The sequence below is a fragment of the Nothoprocta perdicaria genome, unplaced genomic scaffold (genome assembly GCF_003342845.1).
Source record: "Nothoprocta perdicaria isolate Ctin4 unplaced genomic scaffold, notPer1 scaffold_184, whole genome shotgun sequence".
NCBI lineage: Eukaryota > Metazoa > Chordata > Aves > Tinamiformes > Tinamidae > Nothoprocta > Nothoprocta perdicaria.
Window position 1 is genome coordinate 134,751 of NW_020455027.1, and position 27,529 is coordinate 162,279.

At 40.0% G+C, this 27,529-nt stretch overlaps 1 protein-coding gene across 1 annotated transcript in view; it reads left to right on the plus strand.

Annotated features, from left to right (window-relative positions):
- The first annotated feature begins 3,126 nt into the window (after nt 1-3,126).
- The window catches only part of PRIM2 (DNA primase subunit 2), a 69,129-nt gene continuing 44,726 nt past the window's right edge, over nt 3,127-27,529 (plus strand). The window contains exons 1-6 of the mRNA XM_026036671.1: nt 3,127-3,262; nt 3,375-3,478; nt 3,802-3,881; nt 6,608-6,728; nt 13,229-13,324; nt 14,144-14,281. Coding sequence (XP_025892456.1) covers nt 3,127-3,262; nt 3,375-3,478; nt 3,802-3,881; nt 6,608-6,728; nt 13,229-13,324; nt 14,144-14,281 — 675 coding nt within the window. The remainder of the gene's footprint in view (nt 3,263-3,374; nt 3,479-3,801; nt 3,882-6,607; nt 6,729-13,228; nt 13,325-14,143; nt 14,282-27,529) is intronic.

Here is a 27,529-nt window from a genome sequence, read left to right on the forward strand (position 1 = left end):
TTGACGTCCAAAAAGCAAAAGCATCCAGAAAGTAAATTATAAAAACAATATGTGCAAAGCATAAATTATATGAAAATTCAGTTAAGCTGATGACATAAGAAGTAAAGAAGGTTGTGGGTAAACTAACAGTAAGAACCGAAAAGTAGACAAAACCAGGGAAGGGGCGTTTTGCCCAAGTGCTCATCCCTGCTCCTTCAGAGGGATCCAAAGGTTAGGGACGTGCGAGATGAACAGGGCAGCACCAAAGACAGCGGACACATCGGCGGGACACCGATATACAACATAGATCTGTGCAGTGCTGGGTTCCCCAGTACAAGAGGGATGTGGAGCTGCTGGAGAGAGTCCAGTGCAGGGCTACGAGGATGATCAGGGGCCTGGAACATCTGCCCTATGAGCAAAGGCTGAGAGAGCTGGGCCTGTTCAGCCTGGAGAAGAGGAGGCTGAGGGGGGACCTGATCAGYGTGTATAAATACCTCGAGGGAGGCAGTGAGGAGGAGGGGGCGGCCTCTTTTCAGTGGTGGGCAGCGACAGGACTAGAGGAAACGGCCACAAGCTGAGGCACCGAAAGTTCCACAGGAACTTAAGGAAACACTTCTTGACAGTGAGGGTGACAGAGCCCTGGAACAGGCTGCCCAGAGAGGCTGTGGAGTCTCCTTCTTTGGAGATCCTTAAAACCCRCTTGGACRCAGCCCTGYGCCACGTGCTCTAGGTGACCCTGCGTGWGCAGGGGGGTTGGACTAGATGACCTTTGAGGTCCCTTCCAACCTTAAGCATTCTATGATTCTACTTGCTACTTGAAGCTGAAGCTGTGAAAGCAGAAAAGGAGAGGGCTCCATTGCTGAGCACTTTGCTAGTTAGTGTAACAAAGATGGGAGTAGAATATGTGTAATGATATAGAGTTGACACAACATAAGGAATCTGGGTTATTTTTTGTTAATTAGGCAGCAGAATAGAAGGAGTTTGGGCTGTGCTGGATTGGACTGTGTGTTTGGATGAGCCAATGAGGACAGATTGGCAGCTGGCCATATGGATGTTGTCCTAAAACACTTGGGATGCACACTGCTGAAACGTCAATGATTTTGTTTAGAAATACTTCTGCAAACAGACCCTACTTGTAATGAGCATGTGGAAGTCATTCTAAGTTATTACAAGTGAATTACTTGTTGCAAGTAATTGGAACAAAGTAATGAAAATGTTAATGTGAGAAATATTGCCACTTAGAAATGACAATAACTAGGTCCATGAGAAAGTTTCGGTTATAAAATTGTTGATTTTTGGATTGGCAAGTTTCCTCCAATATGCTCCCTTTCACTTCTTCATCTGTTTCCCTAATAAAAAGAGTTGTGCGTGAAAGGTTGACAACCCCCTACCAAGGTTTTGCATTGTAAAATGTAAGTCTGGCATTAAGTGTTATTTTTCCTTCTTTATTTATGCTGAGGTAAATATATGCAGCAAGGTCAGTGTCAATGGGTAACTGAAATGAATGAAAAAAAATAGGATTGGGTTTTGCCTAATTTCAGTCAATCTGAGGATTAGTACTCAGCATTAGAGGAAAAAACAGAGCATTGAAACAAGGAGAAAAGAGTATGCCAGGTAGAGGTGTAGCTGCTGACCTGCTAAAGGATCAGCAGGACGTGGCTCAAAAGAAAAGAAAAGGTGATGGACAGCAAGCTGTAGCCTCGGATTTCCAAAACTGTGGTACCACTCAAGTGCTAGTAAAGTAAAACATTATTTAAATTAAGATTAAAGGCCCTGATGACTTTGTGTAAGCTGACTTTGCTCCTCGTCCTTGTCAAACTTCTCCCCCTTCTGTCCAGCCTGGGTGCAGGCTCAACATGCAGCAAACCAACTCTGTGGCATCTCGGAAAAGGGATGAGATCACCCAACCATGTAACTGTGCAGAGTTTGTGGGATTAGAGGGAGGTTCCTTGGTATATGAATATTATGCTAAAAGTTCACTTTCTGATCAGTTTAACAGTGTYGTAAAACTTGGTGATGTCATGATGCTCTTTTTGAAGGGGTACTGAAGTTACATAGGACTCAGATAATACTGTGATCACTAATGCAAAGGAGGATCAGTGGTGGTAGATGTTTGCTTGAAACCAGCAGCAGTATCAGTCTTGAAGGGGATTTTGGTAAACGACAAAAATCCAGTAATGAAGCCTTAGGGAAAACAGGGCAATTATATATGCCAGAGGAAATAAATTTACAGAATGGTTGAGGTTGGAAGGGACCTATATAGGTCATCTAGTCCAACCCTCGTGCTCAAGCAGGGAGACCTACAGTACGGGGCACAGGGCGGCATCCAGGCGGGTTTTGAAGACCTCCAGAGAAGGAGACTCCACAACCTCCCTGGGCAGCCTGTTCCAGGGCTCTGTCACCCTCACAGGAAAGAAGTTCCTCCTCACATGGCAATGGAATTTCCCATGCAATTCCACTGTAAAACCATCAGGCAAGTGCTACAGTTGTGCATTAGCAAGTGTGGAAAAATTCACCAAGTGTGCCACGTCCAGTTTTGTGGTAAAATGGGAGGCTGAGAGTCACAGTCCCTTCTCTGCATGCTCCCAAGCAGGAATGACGCAGAGGCCCCGGAGGGCAGAGCCTTCYGCTGTCAGCCATAGCGAGGTCCCTCGGACACATGGAATTAATGGTTCTGTGGCCTGTCCCATCTCTAGAGCYAGGAGATGGGCAATGGAAACCACTGCGGCAGCCCTCTGCCAAATMAACAGCCTCTTCAGGGAAAGCAGTCCCGTTCACGCCGGTGAAACCCAGCGTCAGTTAAATCCGTTGGGGAAGAGGGTGGGGAGCGCCGCCCTGACGGGAGCCCCGCCCCCTCCTCCGCCTTCCCGCCACGGGCACCATAGMGCTCCCCTGGGAGCTAGAGCGGCCGCCAGCACTAGCGTGGCGGAGCCGCCATATTAGCTACGGGCACGCGCCTCGCCCAATCAGCGCGCGGGACGGGGCCCGAGGGGGCGGGGTGCCGGGGGCGGGGCCGGCCGTGCGCGGGAAGTGGCGGCGCGCGGCGGTAGCGGGCAACGGTAACGGGCCTGTCGTGGGTGTTTCGCGCGTGGCCGTTAACGGGCGTAACCGCCGCCTCCCCGCGGGGCCGGGGTGGGAGGCAGGGGGATGGAGTTCAGCCGGCGGGCGCAGGCGGGGGAGCGGCGGGAGCTCTACCCGCACAGCCTGCAGTTCTACCTGGAGCCCCCCACGGAGAACATCTCGCTCGCCGAGTTCGAGAGCTTGGCCGTGGAGCGCCTGAGGCGTGAGTAGCGGCCCCTTCCCCGTCGCGAGTCCCGTTGCGAAGCAAAGCAAAGCAGCCGGGTTTCTTTTCAAGCTGCTGCCTCTTACGCGAGCGTTTTCCCTCCCCCTCGCAGTGCTTAAGGTAGTTGAGAATCTCGGGGTGAGCCATGTGAGAAATGGTGATGCGTACAAAACCAAGCTGGAACAGGAGCTCCGCAAGCTCAAGTTTCCCTACAAAGTAAGTAAAAAAGCTTTATTAAGAAGTAAAACATTTTTTTTTTCCATTTTACTCTCTCTGTCCTGTTAATAAAATACAACTAGGACTTTTTTTTTTAACATTAATCAGGTATGTAATTTGTATCTAAGATGCAAATTTTCTAATTTCCAACTCTCTTTCTAATGGTCTTGTGTTCTATAGTCATAGAAATTATTATTACTATTAGTATCATATATTCTATTCAGTCTTTTGCTGAAATCAGTAATACCTTGAGCCAGGAGGGGGTTGGACTAGATGATCTCTAGAGGTCTTTTTCATCTCCACCATCCTGTGATCTTCTGTAGGCTTTGGCTGAGGGCGATCATGACGCAAGAAGGAAAGACCATATTTCTCACTTCATACTACGTCTTGCTTACTGTCAGTCGTAAGTACTTTCTAAGTTATGCTRTAGTTCTCTTGGTAACTTTAAGCGTAGACATGTTATTGTAGACATGGTGAACATTATGAAGCCATGTGGTTGACAGAGAGGCAGGCTCAAGTAGAGGCCTTTCTGACCTTGAAACTTAGATTAATCTGTGGTAAAAAATAATACCCGGGGTCAAAATTAAGTCTTAATCGTATTAGATCAAAAGAATGAACTTTTCATAAACTATCAACCGATGAAAGCCGCTGAGGTAGGAGTCTCTGAAACGTGTGCTTCAATAGGYCTGACTGCAAACGAGCTTGAATTCAGTTCTGTTTTCAGAGCAGTCGTACATTAAATTTCTAGTAGGCCAGCAGCGCCACCCAGGGGTACAAGTTTGTATCGACTTTGACTMTCTGCATCAGTCCTTATTCATGGTTTGGTCCGTGGATTTTGTGTGCTCTTCAGCCGGGTTTCCCTTGCTACCTTTTCTTGTATTTTAATCCTAAGCTCATAAGGTCTCCTCTATCATTGGTTCCTTGGCAGAATTAGAGATAGAATTCTGTTTCATGCCCAGGCTTCTACAAGCTGGTAACTGAATTGTTATGTTTAATTTTGGAGTGGTTTGAGACCCTAAATTTAGGCGCATTTTAATATTGCAAAGTACTTTCATTCTGGTGCTCAACAACAAATACTTTCGGTTTTCATAGACTTTCTTGGGGGTATTTATGGGTAGGTTGTTGATTTATTTATTTATTTATTTTGAGTGCCATTCCCTAATGTGAAAGAGTCTGTTTACAATCATTTTCTGTTTGGAAAGCTACTAATCACATTTAAACTGTTGAGGGTTCTGCATATGTAACTTGAAGTGGTGGTGGGGGAAAAAGCTAGGAAGCATTTCTCATCTATTTGCTCTGTTGCCCTTAGCTTCCATGTCTGGACTACCTGCAGCTGTTTGGTCTTCAGCAGCAGCTTGGTTAGCTGTGGAGTAGCATTGGCAGCACTTCTGAGCTTTTGGTTTTAATCTAATATTGCTTATATATGAGGAAGGAGAATGTACTTCTTTGTTAGCAAGTATGAGAAATGAATCAGATCTGGGAAAGGTGTAAAAAATCCCATGACATGAATATGTTTCATATTCTAATGACGGTGTATGAATTGAGATATGTGCTGGGCAGGTACAGCTGTATTGCTCAGGTACACCAGCTCATTGGAACTGTGTGAAGAATCCATAGGCAGTTGTGGTTACAGAGCAGATATTGGGGATAAATTAACAAAACATGCAAGTATTAAACTTTAGTTGATGATGGGAATTGATGGGAATTATAGGGAATTGTTTTCCTCTTTTGGAGRACGGAATGACTAGGCTCACAGTAGCTACACATTCTTGACCTTCCCCTAGGGAAAGAAATACAGTGTAAAACTATTGCATTAGGACAAGAGTAAAATTGTCTCAGATTATTGCTGTTGTTTGTGCTTTGATTGTGGGATTCTGTTACTGTGCAAAATAATCACAGAGGAGCTAGAGAAGACAAGTTGTCAGTGCATTTACTTGCATTCTGACTTGTACACATCCTGGTCACTGAAACTGTCAACTATGTTTTAGGAAAGATCTAGAAAGAGCCTTTCCACCTGGAATGGGAATTTGAATATTAATTACTTTCTTTTCCAAACTGTATTTCAAGAGAGCTTTTGCAGTCCACTAACTCACTGTGCCCAGAGTCCTGTTGCGATGAATTGCCTCTGGGGAGGAGAGCTCAGTAGTATAAAGGAAAATAGTCCTGCACAACTTCTGCTCTGCAAGCTGCTGGGCTGTACCTCTCAGCAGAGCCTTTGGAGGACTGCTCAAAAGAATGCTCCCTTAGAGCAAGTTGCGGTGTCTACTATGTTCTGTGCTAGTTTGTGTGGTGTTAGTTTGGTGACTTGCATTTTGCTATCTATTTTTGGTAGCTTGGAGTAACGTACCGGTGATTCAGAATTTGGCACTCCAGCGTGCCCAAAGTTAGACAGTGGGTACCTGGAGATGGACTTCTCTGTTCCTGTTTCTTGTCTTGTTCTTGCCTCTTCAGTGCTGCCTCCTGACCCCTGTTCTCTGTGTACTTCCACTCGCCTGCAGCTGCTAAACCTGGTCTGCCAGGTCATGGCTGTGTTTTGCTTGTCTTGCTCAGCCGTGTTCATCCCCATAAAATTTCTGCTAGCCTCCTTGCGCGTTAATTCTTGCCTTGTCATAGTGTCTCTGTGTGTGTGTGTGTGTGCATGCTCCTTCACGCCTACGGATACTCCCTGAAAGTGTGACAGTAAAAAGCAGTAGTAGTCACAGTCAATCTGACAAAGAAAATACAATATGAAGTTGATTGCAGTAAGAAAAAATAGTGTCACATTGAAGATTTGCTCTAGCAGTGAGGGAGAGTATCTGCAGTTGGTTATTCTTAACTAACACAAGTAATAAATGATGGARAATACATGACAGAATAACAAGTCTTAAATTTTACAGAACATTTCCAGTATTTGGATTGAATACATCTGATCTTCCAAAATACCCAGTCATGCTTCCTTCTGTGCTACCTCTTCAAAAACTTCTTCTGATTCAGTCTTTATTCATTCCCCTGAGGGTTTTCTGCCTTCTCTTCCATGGTAATCAGTCCTCTGCCACAATCAGAAATATATTTAATTCTGTGTTCTCTTGGGTTGCTATCCAGTCTATGGTAGGAAGAATGCATAACCTATATATTTTTATTTCTATGTAGTGAGGAACTTAGACGCTGGTTTCTCCAGCAAGAAATGGACCTGTTTCGATACCGTTTCAATCAACTGAATGCTGATCTAAGGCAGAAATTCTTGGATCATGTGAACTTACATTTTGAAGCTGTAAGTATGTTACATCTTGTGTTCTGCTATGCAGTGCATGTCTGCTTGCTAGAATTCTCACGAAGTCAATTTTAAGTCAATTTTAATAATCTTATTTTAAAATTTAAAAGCCATAATGCTTCATACTCCAGCCCATTGCCTAGTTTAAAATGTGATGTATTTACAGTGGTGTTATCTGGTTGACAACTGTAGTGACAGTAGTGAGATATTACTGATGAGGATTTCTCTAGTTGATAGGGTTTTTGTTAAAATTCTGCCATCAAGAACCTCACTGTTAAGCTTAGAGCACTGGGCTTGCTGAGGGGAATACAGCATTTCATTGCCTTTCTGCACGCTTCAGTTTGGAGTGTTCAACATTGTTGAAGAGGATTAGGCAGTGTAATTGTCCCTCCATCTTCAGAGGACAAGAAATACTGATGTGTTCTCTGCTTTCAGAGCTTGCTTAGTTCTAATTTATACTTCTAAAGTGCTTTTTGCTGATACGTTGAATTCTTCTCACAATATTAGGAGAATCATGGATACAGGTAATTGGGTTTTAGTCTATTTAGCCTATGCTAACTGTATTTTTTTTTTGGCAGTGCTATCATAATCTAGAAAAAAATACTGAAATGTTTTACCCGTGGCTTTTAATCTTCAGCTCTCAAGGCGCATTTGGAAAAAAAAAATGACCTTGTTAAATCAGGCACATGGGGAGAACAGGAAGCCCTTAAGCAGCACTCAAGTGAAGTAAATGCTGACATTTAAGGTGACAGGGCCCCTGCCAACACAGGTGTGCAGTGGAGACTTAAATTAATTTAGGAGATTAAAGCACTAAAATCTTGCAAAAAATGAGTATTTACAGTTATGATATCTGGCAGATTCTGGCAATTAAAGCCCCTAATGCAGACTTTTAAAGATATTTAAAGGGAAATGCAGTGAATATTCATTTTAAGTAAAACATCTCCATCAATTGCTGTAGTGATCTCRAGGATGGTATATGAAAGAGCTATGTAACTTATGGCACTTGGGTTTTAGCTAAGAAGCTCTCTTTTTGTGGAGAGCTGSACTTCTGTTCTTCTCTACCACGTTACTATTACCGTCTTTCAGCCAAATTGTACTGGATAACCTATTTGAAGCTGTCGAGCAAGTTGGCCATAACATATCTATATGCTTTGTTATTACAGTAGTGCATTTGGACCCTCACGGTGTGAGCTAATTCATGTTGTATCAATTTGAAGTTATCGTAGCTTTTTTGACATAATCACAGTTATTAGAGCAACTAAGGCAGCCAGTTATTGGAAAGCTTTTAATGTATCTTAATTAAGGAAAAACATAAAATATCTGACCTTTGGTGGTTTTAGAAATGAACACATCCATAATACTATTTCATCTGAGTGCTATTGCTTTCATTTGTTACTGTGTCTTTCCAGGAACTTAATCCACTGGAATATGGYGTAGAGTGTAAAGTGCTATCCTAAATTTAGGTTTCAGTGACAGTGGTCATCACCTCAGTTGTTCTGCTGTCCTGAAACCCTTCTTTCRTCTTATCTTCAGACTGCTAGCTCCTTCAAAAAGACAGGAAACGTGACGATCACATTCTTGTCTGGTGTGCAAGCACCATGTATAATAGAATTTACATCCCCCCAAAGGTCTGTGCTGCATTAACTTTATAGCGTAACCAGAAGAAATAAATTTGGAAGTGTACAATATTTTTTCCTGTGCTGATGCTATGTCTCACCAGAGTACAAAAGCTTCTGTTTAAATTACTTCGCTCTAGAAGGCCTCTTCAAATTTCAAAAAAAAAAAAAAAGGGCAAAACTTTTTAATTTGCAGGCTAGATGCCTTCCTTTGACTGGCAGACAGTTGTTGCCAAATTCATTTTTAAGGGCGTTATGCAGCGTGTTATTTGAAGTATTTGTATCGTAGTAATGAGGAAGGAATAGCGGGTCAGTATTGTCAGTTGGTGGAGCTACTGCTCCACAGTGCGTCTGCCAAAGAGAGAGAACTGCAAAATAAGAGGAATCAGCAAAATACATTAGTGGAGTTCGTTGCTTCCACAGAACCTCGGCTTTGAAGTTGCAGTTAAAGTATGTTTTTTGAGATTTAAGCAGTAGAAATTAAACTTCTTTAATTTTCATTTTTATGATCAGAGCACTCCTATGAGAGACTTTCTGATATTGCTGTTACACTTTTTTCGAAAGCTTTTGTCTCAGAGGGGCAGTGGTAGAAGTATTTGTAGTTTAGCTGCTTGAACATTTTCATGTTTTATAGCTGACTTTTTAGAAGGTGCAGAAGATCCTAGAACTAGATTTGGATTAATGAGAATGTGACTAGTTTGTGTCCTTAGTAAGTAGGGATAAATGTGAAAGAAAAAATTCGATATTGCATCTGTCTAGCAAAAGGTCATGACTACAATTATCCATCTTGGTGGCAAGTGTATGAATCAAAATTTTTTTCTGAAAATGCTTTAGAGACATAAAGTAAGATTGCTTCCTTTCCCACACAGAATGGGAAGAATGCTTAGAACTAGGAACTATCTAGAGCTTTCATTTTTTTTTTTAATGAAAACTTAGAAACTGTTTGAGTTTGACATATGTCCAAGTAGGCTGCAGTTTATGTCTSGGAAGGAAAATAGTTATTTTAGCTTATTTTGTTGCTAGCTGAGATTTCAGTTTGGTCCTTTGCTTGAAAATCAGCTGTGCTTGTCTTGGTGATGACAGCCAAGGTCAGAATTGAGGCTTTTCTCTATGGGCAATAGTGCCTTACTGCCAGTGTCAGCTAAAAATACTTATTCTGCTGCTTAGATCTATACTTAATCATAAGAGAAACAAAACTATGTAAAAAGATGAGAGTAAGAATTATTTTAAAGTCTAGATTTTATTAAAGATGACAACGAAACGGCTGCGTGCTTTAAAAAGCCTGACATCCTCATTTCAAAGGAAGCAACGATTTTCCGTTTAAACTTTTGAGTTTCAGAAGATAGATTTAAGTGAAACCAAATAGCTACTCTGTCGAAGGAAAAATTGACTATTTCTTTTTTTAAATTTGGTTTTTGTCCCATAGAAAGGAAAAAGTGTAAGGGCTTACCTTACAGCTACCTCTTGCTGGATTGATTAGTGATGGATTAAGAGGAGAGCCAAGATTCAGAGCAGACCTCTCCCATCATAACAATTAACAGTGAAATATGAGCACAACTCTGTTATCAGTTATGGAGGCAACTAGCATTTTCCTGGAGACATTCCAGATGCAGGTGTTTGTACATACTGTGATGGTGACGCTTCATAGAAGTGAAGTTAAATATAATAAATGTGATTGAAAAAATGTAACTACTGGGACTGTCTCTTTCCACCTTCATAAACATAATGAACAGCAGTTTGTAGATTATGCAAAATGCTAATTAAAAGTTTTAATTTGGTAATCATCTCTGATTAGTAACAGCTGCTCATTATCTGCAGAAATCCTAAGTGGACCCTTTTAAGACCACTTTTACTGCTTAAAATCAACTTGTGAACCCAACTAGAGGAGAACTAAAACGCAAGCTGTACAGTATGTTACTTGTGTCCCAGTGCAAGAGAGTATTGTGATATATTTTTTTTTTTATTAAATAGCTTTGTGACGTTTCTCATTTGAGCATTAGGGGGTTCTAAAGGTCTTATTGGAGGTTGAAATCTTCTGTGCTGGTGTAATGCACACACGCTTTCTGCTTTGAGGTGCGTTTGTCCTGTTTTGAAGAAGTTACCTGCTTTGAAGTAAGGTAATTTTTGGGGTGAAGAGGATACAGTAAAAAATGAGATGTCAAAAACATTCTTCTACCTGATCTAGTAGAAAACTAGACAAGGTTCAGAATACATTTTGAATCCTGAGGGCAGATGTTCTGCTGCAACTATGGATGGCTGAAGTCTGAAACTGTGAGAGTGCAGCGACCTGGTGAAGAATAGGGATCTGTTGCATTAGATTTTCTTSAGCTTATGGTAAGAGGCAGGAAGGGAATCCACACCACATGGGTGCTGTAGCACTCGGTGTTGGTCTGGGTTATGTATGTTTCACTGCTGGTTGTCTCATGGTGAATGGTGAAGGCAATGGCAATAGATACAGAATAGATCTGATTCTTCTATTTYCTCAGGCCTAACTTGTCAGTTTTGGATTTTGCAGGAAACATAGTTTAGATAAATACCCTCTTTTTCTATAGGTAATTCAGTGATTCTTTTTGCATAATTTGTATCAAGCCAGTGGCTTTAGGTGAACACAGCTGATGTTCTCCATTGCCTTGGGCTGTGCTGCCTTGCAGGGTGCCTGTTAGTTAGGAAATGATCGTTTTGACTGCTTGATACTTAAATAGCCTGTAGCACAGTATTGCGGAACCGTATGTTTTTGAGAAAGGTATTATGCAGTTTAAATGCCATCTGCGTGGTGACAAAGTTATGTATAATAAATTGAATTTCTTAGGAACACCAGTGATATGTTGCTAACCAGAGAGGCAGAACATTGGAGGAGTAATAGTTTGAGCTTGGAGTTCTTGTTTATTACTGTGGGATTTAGGAACAGCAAAATKAAGTACGTAGGCATATATGGTATAATGTACAAATGCATTGTGATCACTTCATTAAAACAAAGGAGGGATATTAAATTTTGAAGTCTTTGGACTACCTCATTGCCAGTATTTGTTTAACCAATCTTTTARTTATTCATATTTCAATCTAAATTTGTTTCTTTATGGCTCCAGAATGATTCTTGGTTCAAAAGCAATGAATAAATTGCATATAGAAAGCGAGAAACGTAGACATTATGCAACTTGCCCCATATAAAACATTCGCAATCCTACCTCCCTTCTTTTATCCCTTCAATTTTTCCCCTCCCTCTCCAATCTTGTTTGTTTTTCCTCATGTTTCAGGAAGGCTTAGGGTGAAGTGTTAGGTTGTTCCAAGCTGTAACATGTGGCCCTTTGGCACTGAAAGGGGAAGATCCTTTTCCATGCCTTTATAGTCCACATTTTTYTTGTGCTCTGGTTTGGTGGGAATAAGCAGATTCACTTTAAGCTGGCAATAAGTAACCAAAGGAGAAAAAAACCCAAAACTTGTGAATTGTTTTCCTGGAGTGAACGATTTGAATCRGTTCAGGGCAAGTTGGATGAGCAGTAAAGGGGGTCAGGACTATGCAGCTGCAAGGAGCAGGGAAGCACTTGCTATCCTCTTGCTTTCTTGCTCCCTTCCTGAAACTCTGCTCATCTCCTTTATCTTTTGAGCAGGAGAGTATTTTTGTCTGACAGGCATTTTCAAGTTCTGTCAAAAGTTAAGCAGCCTGTTTATCTTTTAGGATTCTAATCAAGATTTCAAAGCTGTACTTAATTCTGTCTAATTAATGATTACAGGAATGTATTCATGCGGGTGCCACTTTAGATAKGAAATCATTAAATGTGCAAATTGTAGTGTTGTTTTAAAAAAAAAAAAAGCTTTTCTGGTTGAATGGGCTGGTTAAAAATGGGGCACATGTTTCAAGGTGCCCCATCTACCAAGGTACTTGCTATTCTGCAACTGGAAACTTGAGTCTGACTTTGGAATATTGATTGTCTTATCATGTAAGAAATCCTATGAACTTTCCCGCTGATCAAACCTGAGATTTATATTCAGTTCTGCCTTCAGTCAAGCTAAACTTTGACATCTTTCTATGTGAAAATGGAGAAATCTTTATTACTTATGTTTTTTTTCCTTTAATGTTCCTGTCTTTGGGAAAACAAGCTTTATTCTAYATATTCTGGAATCTTTATCAGCAATAGCTAAGGCAGTACTTGCCTCCTTTCCTTCTCTATCCGTTAGCTGAAAACACAAAATTCAGTGAACAGGCAGCAGGCAGAGTGTTTGGAGGACGATGGAAGGTAATGGGGCTCAGGGAGAGGGTTCATTTACTGATCTTGTATGGTACCCGAGGCTGTAGGAAATAAGTAACAAAGCTCTTAAGTTATTTTGCCCTTTTTGGATTTTCAGTAATCCTGCCCACAAACTTAACCACTGTCTTGGTCGTAGCCCACTAGCTACTTTCTCTGGAGGCTTCACCAGGATGACTGTTACCCAAGTGTTGAAACTTCCAACCTTAACCGTTCCGTGATTCTGTGATTCTTTGTAGCGAGTTGCAAGAAAATCAAAATGACTGTCGCTTTGCAACCACAAAAAAAAAAAAAAAAAAAAAAAAGAGAGAGAGAGATGGCCAAAGTACTAATATGGAAGGACCTGGACAGCTTGGGAAGCTTGGAATCTGATTATTTTTATGTTAAATTTCAAGGACAAGAATCTTTAAATGAACTGTAATACTGATTAAAGTAGTTTTATTGATGAAAACTAGTTAGCTTAAGCATCAAGCCTTGCCTTTTCCTGCAACCTGTACGCTACATCAGTCACTGACTGTATTTTTATTTTCAGCAAGAATAATGTTGGCTCAACTTTTAGCTCATGCGCTCCCCTCATCCCCCACTCCCACCCCTCTACTCAGGGAAATAGGCTCAAAAGCACAACCTCTTTCAATTCTAGATCAGTGAAGAGCTGAAAAACAAATGGGCAGATGATCTGTGTGCATCAACCCCTGGCCTCAGCATGATTAAAGTCAAAGAACAAATGTTCTATAAGGTAAGTAGAAGTGGGAAGTTGCAGATTTGTGATCATTTTCTTAAAACTATGAGTTACAGCTTTTTAGCTTCTTTATTAGCAGATGATCAGAAAATAGGAATTAAGTTTCCTGTTTTTCATGCCAATATGAGGGTGAAAGGAGGGGCTCATAARGACAAAGGGGACTTTAAGCTATCATTAAATTCTCTGCCTTCTTTTACAACCCATCCCTTGCTACCAAAAAAGTCCTAATTCTTAACACTTCCCAGAGAAATGACCTGGCTGACAGGCTGTTTAGGATGGAATCAAACATCAATTGCTGAAGCTAAGCTAGCTGTGACCGAGCTACTGCTCAGTTCTTGCTGCAAGAAAGCAAGGACAGAGGGAACAGTCATCTAACTTAATCCACCAGTTCTTCTCTGAGTAGAGCCAGTTGGGTTTTGGATCCATTTCCAAGAACTGTTGTATGTATTCTGTATGAATCGAATATTTCAAGCTACCTGATAACCAGCAGGGCCAGCAGAAGTCTGTTCTCAAAYACCAAACCATTAATACAATGTTACGTAATCAGGCTAACAGTCATGGGCACAAATTATCCACTATTCTTTTTTGCTAATGTGTGGCTTTCTGTAAGCACGAATATTTTTCCCACCAAAGTGATCATTGGCTCTTTCATCATTTGCTTTCAGAAGTTTTGGTTTGTTAAAACACACAAAGTGACTTGAAAGGCCTCTGCTTCAATTTTAGGATTGTAAACACTTAATGTGTGGTGTTTTTTTTTTTTTTTTTTCTAATCCGTAGTGGTACCTTTTTAAAGTTTGGGTCTCTCTCCCATTTCAGGTTGGACTTGCAGATGCTGTGGAGCTATTCAGAGCAAGAAGAGTGTTTATCAAGGATGGCTTTGCGTATGTGCCTCTTAAGGATATTGATGCAATTGTCTTGAATAACTATAGAGCAAAGTTATCTAAAGCTTTGGCGGTAAGTGGGGAGTCTCCTTACAGCTTTTGTTGCATAGTTTAATAACAATGTTGTGCATAACTTACCGACAAGCTTSTGCAGTAACTTCTTGGAGATGTAAATCTATGGGCTTCAACTTGCAAAGGAAGAAGTGGGAACTATCGGGGGAGAACTGTTCAGTATGAAACTAAGCAGAGCCACTTGGGAAGAATTTTCAGCTAGAGATTTTAAAATACATTGTATGRTGACTGAAATGATGACTAAACTCTGAAAACAAACAAAACCCACCCTTTCTGAAGTTCAACATAGGTTTTAATATTAGCTTTAGGTTTGTTTTATAACTTAGAACAAACTTATTATTTCAAATTACTTTTATATCTGGGCTCCCCAGYACAAGAGGGATGTGGAGCTGCTGGAGAGAGTCCAGCGCAGGGCTACGAGGATGATCAGGGGCCTGGAACATCTGCCCTATGAGCAAAGGCTGAGAGAGCTGGGCCTGTTCAGCCTGGAGAAGAGRAGGCTGAGGGGGGACCTGATCAGTGTGTATAAATACCTCAAGGGAGGCAGTGAGGAGGAGGGGGCGGCCTCTTTTCAGTGGTGGSCAGCGACAGGACTAGAGGAAACGGCCACAARCTGAGGCACCRAAAGTTCCACAGGAACTTRAGGAAACACTTCTTGACAGTGAGGGTGACAGAGCYCTGGAACAGGYTGCCCAGAGAGGCTGTGGAGTCTCCTTCTTTGGAGATCCTTAAAACCCACTTGGACRCAGCCCTGCGCCACGTGCTCTAGGTGACCCTGCGTGTGCAGGGAGGCTGGACTARATGACCTCTGAGGTCCCTTCCAACCTTAAACATTCTATTATTCTATGATTCTATGATATGTTACTCATGGAGGTTGGTGGAGTTAATATGCAAACGTCTGTATAAGATTGCTGAGTGGTAGTTTAGATATTTCAGTAACAGTAGCACAGAACTTAGGTTGCAAATATTCTTAGCAACTTTAGATCTCCCTTCCTGAGGACAGTTGCYTTAATTTTTTTTCTTGAAGTCAGAATATTTGAATTAAAATTGCAGATGCACAACTGCAGATTAGTATCAGAGCTGTTAAACTGCGTATTGCACAAAGGATTGTCTCAAGAAAAATGTCAAGTAGGACAAAAAGAGGAAGGGGCCACAAGAGGCTGTAGGATCACTTAATTGGGACTTACCTTTCAATAGCGATATCTTAAAGTAATTGAGAAATTGACTTAATAGTTAGCAGTTCTCTAACTTGTATGGACCAACTGTTTGCATCTAGAATCGCCACCTTCTGTGGTTAACTGAAATGGGTGTGGAGATGAGGTCTCCCACCTGCTGGAAATGTTCTAGTGTCCAAACATAAGCTTCTAGGGAATGTGACATTCCCAGAGGTACTGTTATCTCTGGACATAAGTGGAGGGTTTTTTGAATGACTCTTTCTTATAGTATTGCTTAGTACATAGTATAGGTATTCTTTGTGTAATTTAAATGTTTTATTTATTATTATTAGACCATAGTCTTTAACCTGTTTTGCTTGAGATTTCTGTGCTTGTAGRTATTCTAGGATTGAAAACTAAAGGAAAGGAGTTTGAGCATCAAGGTTTCCAGCAAGCAGGGTGGTGGTARCTTATTTGTATTGTACTCTCATCCTCGGAAATGATTTTTGATCAGTTCCGGAGATGGGCATGATTGCCTGGGATGCCCTCATTTATGTAGGGCATTTGTGTAAACAAGATGGAATCATTAATTGTTATTCTTATCCTAATGAATGTTGTGGCTTAGCAAAGTTTTATCATAAAACTGCAGTGCTCATTAAACAGAACACTTATAGGCCATAAGCTACTGCTTGAGGATGGATGTGTTCCTGTGCAACACGGGTGCTTTTATTGTGGGATTGAGGAGTTTGCTTCTCAAGGACTTGCTTGTCTTTGGTAGCCTGACCTAGCTTTAAGTTCAGAGTCTGGGAGGTTTTCAGTGGAGCTATTTACTTGCTTTTAAACTCCTAATTGTGAAGCTATCAATTAAGGTAGCAACTTGGCTCTGTGTGTGTGTGTGTGTGTGTGTGTGTGTGTGTATATATATATACACACATTTTTAAACATTCACCGGGTCTTTGTTTGGTGAATATTTTTTGTCAGAACTTAACCTTATATAGTATCATACTTTATGCAAAGAAATTAATTTTAATTAGCTGAAAATAACAGAGGAAATGTCTGGTACTGTAAGAAGTTCTAATTTTAGTTTGTATAATCTTGCTCACCCTTCTCATTCTTGATTTGGTAATAATAAATCTTGCAGTATGAACTGAGTAATTTGGACAAATATACAGAAGTTATGGGGTCTTGAGGGCTTGGCACAAAAGGAAGATTTCACTCCTATTTGCTARTTTTTATATCCTTTTGGTTTGTTCCTTCCTATGTTCAGGGTGCAATCTTCAAAAACTTTAGAAATATATATCAARTAGGATTGATTTTAGTTTTTACTAAAGTTTGTAATTTTATTAAAAATACATTAATAAATTATGCTATCTGCAAAACACTTTTATCCTTAAACCCCTACATTTCAATCAGTGAGGTGAAAGGCTTTATGCCGTGGTATTAATGGGGAGAAGGAGAGATGGAAGAGGGCCTTGTCACGTGAAATTCACATCAGGGTTAATATTTTTGTAATGTCATTCCTTTTCACTGGTGGGTGGGCTTTTTTTTTTTTTTTTTTTTTCTTTTACTAGTCCTCTGACTAATAAGACTTATCTCTTAAGATCAACAAGGCTCTCTCTTAGATCAGTTTTTTAGCTGATACCGATCCTATCCAAATGGCATAGTCTTTTCAATTCATAAAATGGGAAATGGATATTAACCAGCTACACATCTATCTTGGAAACATTGGGGTTTTCAGTAATTTGAGTTCTTAGATTGTTCCTTGGGAGCATCTTCTAAGGCTTTTCTATTTCTTCTGTAAGCTGTGATACTTTGGGATGCAAAGCCATCACTGCTGGGGTATCTATCATTCTCAGTGAGTGATGCCACATTCTGTCTCAGTTTTCCTCTTGACCTTGGCACTGCTGTATTCCTCACATCTCACCTAAAACTAGTTGGGATTCCAACCTGTTTTCTTCAAATGGTTGACAATTTCCTTTTGTGTACTTGGTTTTCCTACAAATATAGTCTATTGGGTGTCTGAAGGTAGAGTTCATTCAGTTGGATGTTGCATTTGTTCTGTAGGAGGAGCTCAGACTTTCGATGTTCTGGAGTCACCGTGATCCTGTTACCAGTCTCGGATTTTCCCCTCTGTCAGCACAACTATGAAGCTGCATGTCAGGCTTCCTGTATTCCTGAAGAGTGATAAAGAGGAATAAGCAGACAAAGCTGCTTCAGRCCTTAGCTGTTATCACAAGGTTATGTCCAAAACTTCTAAGGAGACTGTTGAACATTCATACTTCCAGTTCTGAGCCTTCTATTTTTATTATATTTTTTTCTCCTTGACCTGAACTCCATGGTCCCATATCTTGACTTGCAATGATGGGTTGGTAGTAGGATGGAGACTTAAGAGCAGAGTTTGCAAAAGCTCTGCAGCTTCAAATTCATCTGTTTGTGTRTGAATATGGTCACTGGTGGCCCTGATACCTGGAAATGGGCACACAAGAACTCTGCAGATCACTGCTGCAGCCAGTGTTTGATGTAGTGCCTCTGAATAAGCCATCTACTTCCCTGTGCGTTACCAACTTCTCTTGTGCCCCTAGGAAACCAGGATACTTCGGTAGTTTGAGGAGGAGGAATAGCAGGGTTTGCAATTGCCTTGCTAAGGCAGCTTACAAATTAAATACTAATATTGGAATCTTATTTCCTGGAGATTTCTGTCCTCCTTGAGTTCTGCTTGCTGTGAGGCCTTTCTGCCAGGCCTGGCACCGAATCTAGTTCTGCAGTGAGCAGAAGCAGCTATGCCAGCCATGTGGTTTCAAATAACCTGGTATCTGCAGATGCTTTGGGTGCTTGAAGAGGATTTGATTTCTTGTGTGCACTGCTGACCTGAAACTGAAGGCTTTTATCCAGAAGGGCAGTGCCAGGTAAACTTGCCTAACTGTATGTTAAAATTAATATTTTCTAGCTGCCCAGTGAAATGGAACGTCTTTGGTACGTGGAGCCCATCTAAGCCACTCCTAGGACTGCGGTGTGCAAGTTAGTGAAAAGATGTTTGATGCTTTAAAAGCTAATATAAAAAAGCTAATATAACATTTAATAATAATGTTTATATTAGAATGACATTTTCTTAAACGTTTCTAAATGTTTGCTTAAAAATTGTTGTTTTTTTCTGTCCCTTACAGAAATTTAAATGCTTTAAGTATTAAACCAAAGTGTGGTATAAATTRATACCTTCCGAGTTTGTACATAGAGGCATTGCAGTTTATTCTCTAACTTGATTTGAGCAAATGGTGATTCAGGATAAAGGAATAGACCTCCCAGTATAATCACGGAATAAACTATAAAGATACAGTTGAAGTGTCACTGCAGTAGTCAGGGTGTCATTGGAGGAGACTAATTTTGTGATTGAATGGTGAAGCTCAATATATGTTATTTGAGAAATCAAGGGAAGGCAAAACACAAAGGCTACCTCAAGCCAAGCCTCAAGTTCCTGTCTTTTTCTGACAGAAATTTAAATTTCTTTTAAGCATAATGACTAAAACTCCATTTTTCTTCAGTGTGTTCAAGCAGTATTGTGATTGTCTGTTAGGACTGAATATTTACAGAAGTTGGATCTTTATGAAAAGAGCATATGAAAACTTGTTTCTTATTTCTGAGCATTGCTAAACTACAACATTTAAACGGGCTCTTTGAGACAGCGTAATTAAAAGCGCTGAGATGCTTTGCTTAATCACTTCCTTYTTTGAAATGCAGCCTCTGAGTTTTGCCCAAGTGTGTTGAATGGAGAATACATTTCGTATTCTGAATGGGCAGTTCTCTTAGCACTGCACGTTCCTTAGCACTTCTCCTGGAAGATAAATTGAACAGCTCTGTCTTACTCTGTCCGTGGTTCTCCTTGTTCCTGACTGTTTCCAAATACACAAGCATGAAAGTGAAATAAGGATTTTCCTGAATTATGCTTGCAAGTAGAAGAATTCTTTAAGACCTCCTCATATGGGGTAATTTTTATTGCTGCATGGGTGAAACAGTTTCCTGTAACTGTAGGGATATTTTAAGAGGATTTGAAGGTGTATTTACCCAGAATTTTTATTTGCTGAGGCCAAAAAAAGAGGGAGCAGGAGATGAAAGGAAAGGGGAGCAAGTGACAGCTAACAAGGAAGTAGTTGCAGTGTGGAGATGAGGGATAACTCTGCTCTTTCATCTTCAGTGAAAAACAGGCTTGTATCAAACAAACCTTCTGCCCCTCTGGTTTAGCTGTGACAAGTGCTGTGGCCTTGGAACAGGCCCTTCCACCTGGTGGGTCCTTCCATCCATAGTGCAATTTACTTCCCTCCCTTTTCCTCCTCTTTGAAATCAACTTTTTGTAGTACTGGGTGTTGTGGAGGTGTCCCTTCCACCCTAGGCTATCATTGTTTCATTATTGTCTCTAATTTAAAACTTGGCATAAGCTGGCCTGTTTGGTCATGCATTTGGTTCTTCTCATCTAAAGCCCCCCTGAAGTTGTTATTTTTGGGTTACTATCATCTCCCGGCTTTGATTCACATGTTTTGTAAGGATATCAAGCTGTTAAGAGTTCCTCGCTATTTGCTTGCTTTTGTTCTGCTTGTACTTGAACCGCTACTTGACCGGGGCAGATGTTCTCCAGAGGTTTTGAGGCAAGCCTTCCCCTTAATTTTCCATGCTCTCCTTGTTTTCCCAGTGCATATTTGAATATTGCAGTGAGTAAGAGCTGAATATAGGTAATCAGGGTCTTGTTCTGAGGGATTCCTTTAGACAAGTCTCAAACCCTGGCAGCATACACCAATTTCTATTTGTCAGTGGTGAAATGTGCTAGGTGTAGCAAGTTTGAAATGAGAAGAGGTTATTGTGTTGTTCTGCGTGCCCTTCCGTTCTGATCTWTTGAGCTGACCTTAAGGAGCAGAGATAATCTTTTAGACAAATAATTTCCCATTAAGCCCTGCTTCCTAAACCAGGGCTGTGTGTGCCATGGGTGGTGACTGTGATTTGCTTTGGCATTTTACTACGTCTGTTTTCCATTTTCTCCTAATCTCACCAATTGCCTCCTGCACATGTTCGAAAGCAGCTTTGTCTCCTCAGCCTCAGTCACCTTCTTGTCCTTGTCCCCGAATAACTTTTTGTGAGGTCACAAATTGGTGTGAAAGAGCTGCATTTCACAGGCAAATGTGAGTGGAGATTTTTCACGTGACTCAACCAAYGAAGAAAACGTTTTGCTCATGGCTGATGTTTCTGAGTTTTCTTGTAAACCTCTCTCCCTTTTTCTCTCTGATTCACCTGCCTSGTGCTCTTCCACCTGCCCTGGTGCCGGAGCTGTGGGCAACTGAGGCGCTCAGGGCTTGGAGTGCCCGAGCTGCAGGGAAGCCCCTTGGATGCTGGCAGCAGGACAGCGACTTCCCCGGCACCCTTGGCACCTTCCAGCCTCGTGTCCTGTGTGCTCAAGTACTTTCTGCTCCTGGCAGTCCTGCTGCAGCCCTCATGCTGCAGTTCTGTGCGTGCTTCCCTTCACGGGCTAACCTTTCCATTAGTTACCTCACAGTAAGTCAGAGATACTGGAGAATAAGACCGACTTGCAGACTTTCTTTCAGACACCTGATAGTCTTACAATACACAGGCTAGTGAGAATCATGATCCTGCAGCTCACAGTGTGTTGCTGCTTCCTAGTGTTCTGGTTTTAAAACTTATTCTTGAAAAGTAATACCCACACCTCCTTTGACAGTGTAATGAGAAAGTCAGGAAGACAAATATAGAATAATAAACTATCATCTCAGCAGGAACCTAATTGCCTGTGRWTTTTTTTTTTATTTGATGCTTCAACGTTTGAACACCTGAACTCTGAAGCTTTTCTTATGTTTGAGCTATCGTAACACTTTGAGTCTCTGATGTTCTAGATTGACTAAGTCCTTATGTATTTCATGGCAGTYTCACATTTGAAAGAGATAAGAACCTGAAACAGTAGGTCAAAAGTTAATAATAATAATGTTACAAAAATGACTAAAATAGGCTTGCATTAGCCTCATTTTCTCTAGGAAAAAAATGCACAGTTTTCATGCTATTTACTTGCTTTTGGCCTTAATTTATTGGAGAATTGACTTCTGAGAGGCTGTATTAGTTACTGTCCTGAGAGAGAAAGGAACCTGAAGATCTGATGTGATGACATCAAATGTTTTCTGATTTTTCAGAAGATTAGCCCTAGGAAAGGGTTGCATTGCTTTCATATTCCAATTGAGAAGAAATGGACTGCCAGCTTCTGTATAAAATTTTCTTGAGGGAGACTGTTTTAGGTTAGTTTTCTGTACCTCTCTAGTCCCCCTTTTTCTGAAGAGTCTTTGGCTTTCAGGTTCAGGGTTAAATGTATATTTGAGTGTGTGTGAACAAGGAGGATTTCATGAGGACCCATGAAATAGTGAAGAACAAGGATGAACATGCACTTAACCCCTGGTTTTGCCTAAGTAGGGATTATGTAGAAAAGCAGTAGGAAGAGAGATTCCTTCTAATTGCATCTATAAATCAGGAGTAATATCTCAATATTGTTATGAGACGTCATAACCTTTTGAAGACCATGAAATCTGGTCTTCTCTGCAGTGCAAAAATCAAACTGGGTTTACAGGCAGGTATAGAAATATGACAGAAATGAGACATTAACAATTAAGTCCTGGATTTGTTTCAGCCTTTCATCTTGACTTTTATAAATTCATACTTTTAAAATACTTTCCTCAGCTAAATTGTAATGTTAGTTAAGATTTTGCTGCTTTAAATCTGGCGGAATGGATGGTCACAAGAGACTGAAACATCTGTTGATTATTTATAGGCCTATTACACAATTAATTGGTAGTCTTATTTCTTCTTCAGAAGACATAATTATGTTCTTATGTCCTCAGTATAAGCYAAGATGCCACAAAAAGCAGATACAGATTTTCCTTAATGGAGAGGGGATAAGAAGGAAAAAAAAGAGGAAAACTAACAGAAGATAAAAAGATACTAAAAATACATTTCTGTAATCATATGCACATATGTGGCACTCGTGAAACAAGTGAGAATYATTGGTTTGTAGAGTTTAGTCCATCTCTCTCCTATGCCACGTTGCTTCCATTAGGGTGGCTGTGTAATAGGATGTGAATACTTATTTGTTAGAATGCCCTGTGCTTTACATGTAATCACTGCAGTCCTGCTGCATGCAGGAGGAATTTCAGCAGGTCAGGCCCTTAACTCCAGAGAAAGACCCTTTTAACTAAGGAATCAGGAAGATGTTATTGCCCACAGCTGCTTTTCTCATGTTTCTCAAAGATCCTTAGCTCTCTGCTGAACTGGGTGGGGAAACAGTCTGCATGGGTGTCCTCCTACTCCAGGAGCTGCAGCTGAGGTTTCGTACCAGCGTGGACCCAGTTTGCCCAAGGGTTTCCCCTTATTTTTGTTCCTCTACCTCACTGGTGAACACTTAACTTGCTCTTAATTTCTCTTAATATGATCGCTAATGCTCACATAAATAATGTGATCTTTTTCTTTGACTTGGTTTTCAGCTTCATGAGCTTGAGGCTGGAGGGAAGGTTTCTTATGTTAGACTGTTTTTATTCAGAAGTAATATATGTAATACTGGCAAACTCAGTCCAATTTAAAAATTGGATATTGGTAGCATTCCTGGTGATTTTTTTTTTCTGGGTGTGTGTCCTTTTCTTTCTGGTGGAAAAGTGTTCTTTCTTGGGGAAAGAAAATACTTAAACACAGGAATGTACTTGTACTTTGTGGAAATGTTCATTGTCGTTGCTGACAGCTGAGAGTTGAGATTAAGTAAAATATTTGAAAAATGCTGATAAGTAGACTCCGAAGCAAGAAACATAAGGACCTGTCATGTGTTCAGTTATTCACTACAGATAAGAATATAATCACTGAYACTTGAGTTTAGGGCAAGCGAGGACTTAACGCTCTCCTGCAGGCTACAAGAGGAGCTCTGAAATATCTGATTTTGCTTCTGAAAAAAAAAAAAATTTTGTAAAACATGTCCATGTCAGCAAAAATATTCCATCATAGTAATATACGAATTGAGTTTTTTAAATTTACAAATTATAACAATAATAAATTCTCATACTAGGATAAACTAAATTTGAGAAATCTGGGACAGCTTTTGCATGAGATTGTCAACATCAGGTTGTGATAATCATGATTTGTATAATCAGGTGTTGAAATTTATGGAAAATTTGAGTGCAGTAATAAGGTGCTATGAGACCAAGTAGCTCTAATTCCCCAAAATAAAGTCCTATTAGTAAATGAAACATCTCTCTTTTTAACAACAACGAAATCCTGGTTTTGCTGCAGACTGTCAACGTGGCAGACCTGGATTTCCGCAGTGCCTTTTAAATAACATATGGTTTGGTTAATAAGGCTTATCAAGATTAATGATAAGTGCATAACACATTTCTTTTCTTATTTTAAGATTTTTATGATGGTCTACTTTGAAGAACAACAGATGAGGCTGTGYAGTAGGAAAGGACACTGAGAAAAAATGAGGTTTAATTGAACTAACTGGTGTCAGGACATGTAAATGCCAATGTGTTCTTTTTTAGCTGCATGTAGTGTCTGGTATTGAAGTTGTTTTTTTAAAATATTTTATTTAGCGTTCAGGTGTGTGGATTTTTTTTTTCTTTAGGGCAGTTTTGGTATAGTGGAATATTGCATTAGTGCTATGCTGTGAGGCATTTGTGATGGGAAAAACCTACAGTGGTTTCTGAGAGTGACTTCATGCAGATGCTTAGTGGTGCAATATTTAATCCTTCATACTTTTTAGTATGACGCTGGGCTCTGTAACTTCCTTCCCGTGAATGATGGGAATGGTGTGCGCGCGCAGGAAGTGGTGGGTGCAGCTTTCTTAAAATCTGGAGGAATTCACTGCATTCCTACTCCACGCTGTTGCTCCCTCTGCTTAAAGGGTGTGAAGTTGGAGCAAGTTAATTAAAAAGGAGAGAGAGAGAGAGAGAGAGAGAGAAAAAAAGGTAGAAGTTTTTCTCAACTACTCTTAGGGAAAAGAGAAACAAACTTGGCATACATAGTGGAGAGATGCAGAAGTATTTGCCTGTCTTAGAAGCTGGTAGTAAACAACAGTGAATGAACTTTCCATTTTTCTACTGCTCTACTGATTTAGTTTTAAAAATACCAAATATCTGGCTTAGTTGCCAAAATGACTGAGAACAAAACATTCAAGTTGAGAAAGTTATTGGTGAAGGGCAAGTCAGTCCTTTCACAGTTAAAGATTTTTGATGAGACCGTTTGACTTCAGTGAAGAACCTGCAGTGGAAAAGCAGTGTTATTTAACAGAAGGCTTAGAGTTTGCTGACAAAGTAGCTTTCTAAATGGCTACTTCAATCTACATATAATTAAACTCTAAAAGACATTATACAGTATTGTGAGAAAGATGGAATTAATAATCTATTGTGGAGGAAATCATCTAATGAGAATCCTGGTAGGTGTCAACTCCAGCTTGACAYTAGAATGCAGAAAGTGCAAGAGATGAGTAATTTACATTCCTTATCCCTCATATGCAAGGGAAATGGGTATAGCCACAAGTAATAACGGTGCTGGAAAAACAGTTCATTTACCAGTTTAAGCAGGGTTTAATTAGTGAAAATTTTCACTTTAAGGACTAAATATTAATCTTCAAATACTATTCATATGGTAATGTGAATATGAAAGTTAAAACCTCCCAAGTCCATTAATTTCAAAAGCAAATGCTGCAGGACGATATCAATTCTTCTGAAGGCCTTTGACAAAAACGGAGCTGACCTTAGAGCTCAGTTTCTTCAGAGTTCCTAAGTATTAGGTARGAGTCTAGGACATGGTAGCAGGGAAATTCTTAATAGTTGTTAATCTGTTTCTTCTGCTGTGGAAAGTCTGTCCCTTGACATATTAAGCTAAGTGATCAACTATATCTATGGATTTAAAATTGTTAAATATTATGTGTTTTAATATAAATAATATAAATATGTGCTTTAAGAAACATTGGTGGTAAGCGATCCCTCCCTGATGCTAACTTAGAGGCCAAAAAAGGAAATTGAGATGAAAGTGCTTTTTTGGGCATTAAATTACACAAATGAGATTTTTTTTTAAAAAGAAAAACTTTGGAGTAACGAGCATTTTACTTAAATGCTTAAAAAAAAAAAAAATCTTAGCTCCTTTCCTATGGAAAATGTGTGCTATGTGTGCTAACACATCACATAAAATAAAAGCAGGATCATTTGCTTAGATTTTTATTGGGCATATTTCCATGCGATTGCTGCCAAAATAACTTGTAATACCCAAAAAAGCCTTGGTGCAAATTGCTTACTAAAAGTGTATAGTGCTCGAGATTTGTAACATGTTGCCAAAGGTTAAAATGAAACTTTTTTTTTTTAAAGACAATTGATCAGTCCTAAAATGTCAGGTGCCTGGGCAGAGCCCTATTGCAGCATGTAAATGCTGTTCTCTGCTTTCAGCTTCCCTGGCTGCACAGCATTTGCATCGTGACATTTTGTTGCAACATTAGCAAGAAGGTTGGTGTTTGGGAATCGATCTCTCTTTCCGGCTAGGAGAYGCTGCAACGTAGTGGGGTCTGGCAGACTGTTAATGGCTTTTCTTCGAAATATAAATTTGTGTTTTTGACTAAGTACATTTCACAACTACTTAGCAGTTAAGCACTAAGTAATACCATATTAGCAGCGTGTATAAGGCCACCACATATGGTTATCATTCTAATGTTACCTAAAAAAGACAAAAGAAAACAATGTGAGCAATATGAGAACAATATTTCTGGGGGATATTCAAGAGCCATCTTGATAGGGTCATCAGCAAAACACTGTAGGTGACCCTGCCAAGGCAGGGAGGCTGGACCAGATGGTTTCAAAGCTCCCTTCCAGCTTCAACCACAACTGTGAATCTGCAGTTAGTTACCTGGAAGACTTCAGACAGGTGGAAAAATCACATGTACTACAAGGARAAGGCTCTCTAGAACGTCATAGACTGAAAATTTTTGACAACAGTGTTATTTAGAATTCATTTGCTTTCATTTGGAGATTTAAGGTGCTGTTAGAAGTGTGCAGCTACAACTTATGCACTCTCAAGGCTTTATAGCCTGTTGAACTTAAATCTAGTAACAGAAATTGGTTGGTCTTAACTACAAATTTGTTTCCATGACTTCTCTTGCACTTTGGTCACTCTTCCACTTCTTCTTTTCCTATGAGTTTTGCTTTTGGAGTGTTCTGTTCTCTTGCAGTTAGACTATAATGCAATAACATTCCTTCTACTTCAGGTTTTTCTGTGCATGGAGAATAGATCTTAAGCCTTTGATTGYTTTCTTAGCAAGACTTAAAAGCTGTTATGCTAATGAAATAAAACACTTGGGAATAATATCAAAGACCTCCTATTTTCTTGTACCTAGCAGCATTTAAAAAAGTTATGTTCTTTTGGTACTGCTTTGTTTAATTAGAGCTATTAAAAATAAACTGGAAAATGAATTAACCTCGATGTGATCTCTTCAAAATAAAAATTGAAACCCAGTAATGGAGTAGTGGAATGAAGAATAGCTGCATAAAAAGAAAATCTACAAAAAATGCAGTTTTAGGGAAATTAACTGAGGTATAATAGCATATATTGTAGTATAAAGTATTCTTGCATTTCATTTTGACACTTCGGGGCTGGAACCTAAGATGTGCTCTGGACTAGTGTTTTAAATCTAATAACTAAGATTGTAAAATTCATTAATAGCGTTTCAAATAGAGGTGGTTGTTATTCGTGCTGCTTTTGGAGGCAGCATCTTGTCTGCATTACTGGAGGGTCTTCAGGCCAAACATAATTCTGTCTAGGTGGGATTAAGCTGCTGTTTTAAAAAGATATTTAAAAGTCTTCACTTTACAGTAATTTTTGACCCTCTATATGTCTTAGCTTCTTGTCAAACACATGTAGTTTGTTTTCTTTTATTATTTTTTCCCCTTGGATTATAGTTTTGTCATTTTTTTTAAGCTTGGCTCTGCTGATAGTGAAGACTCTCAGCTGTCTGTGAGAGGAGGTGCCAGAATRTGGGACGAAGCCAGCAACTTTTATGGATTTTATACAGTCCAGGAGCAGCTGTTTTT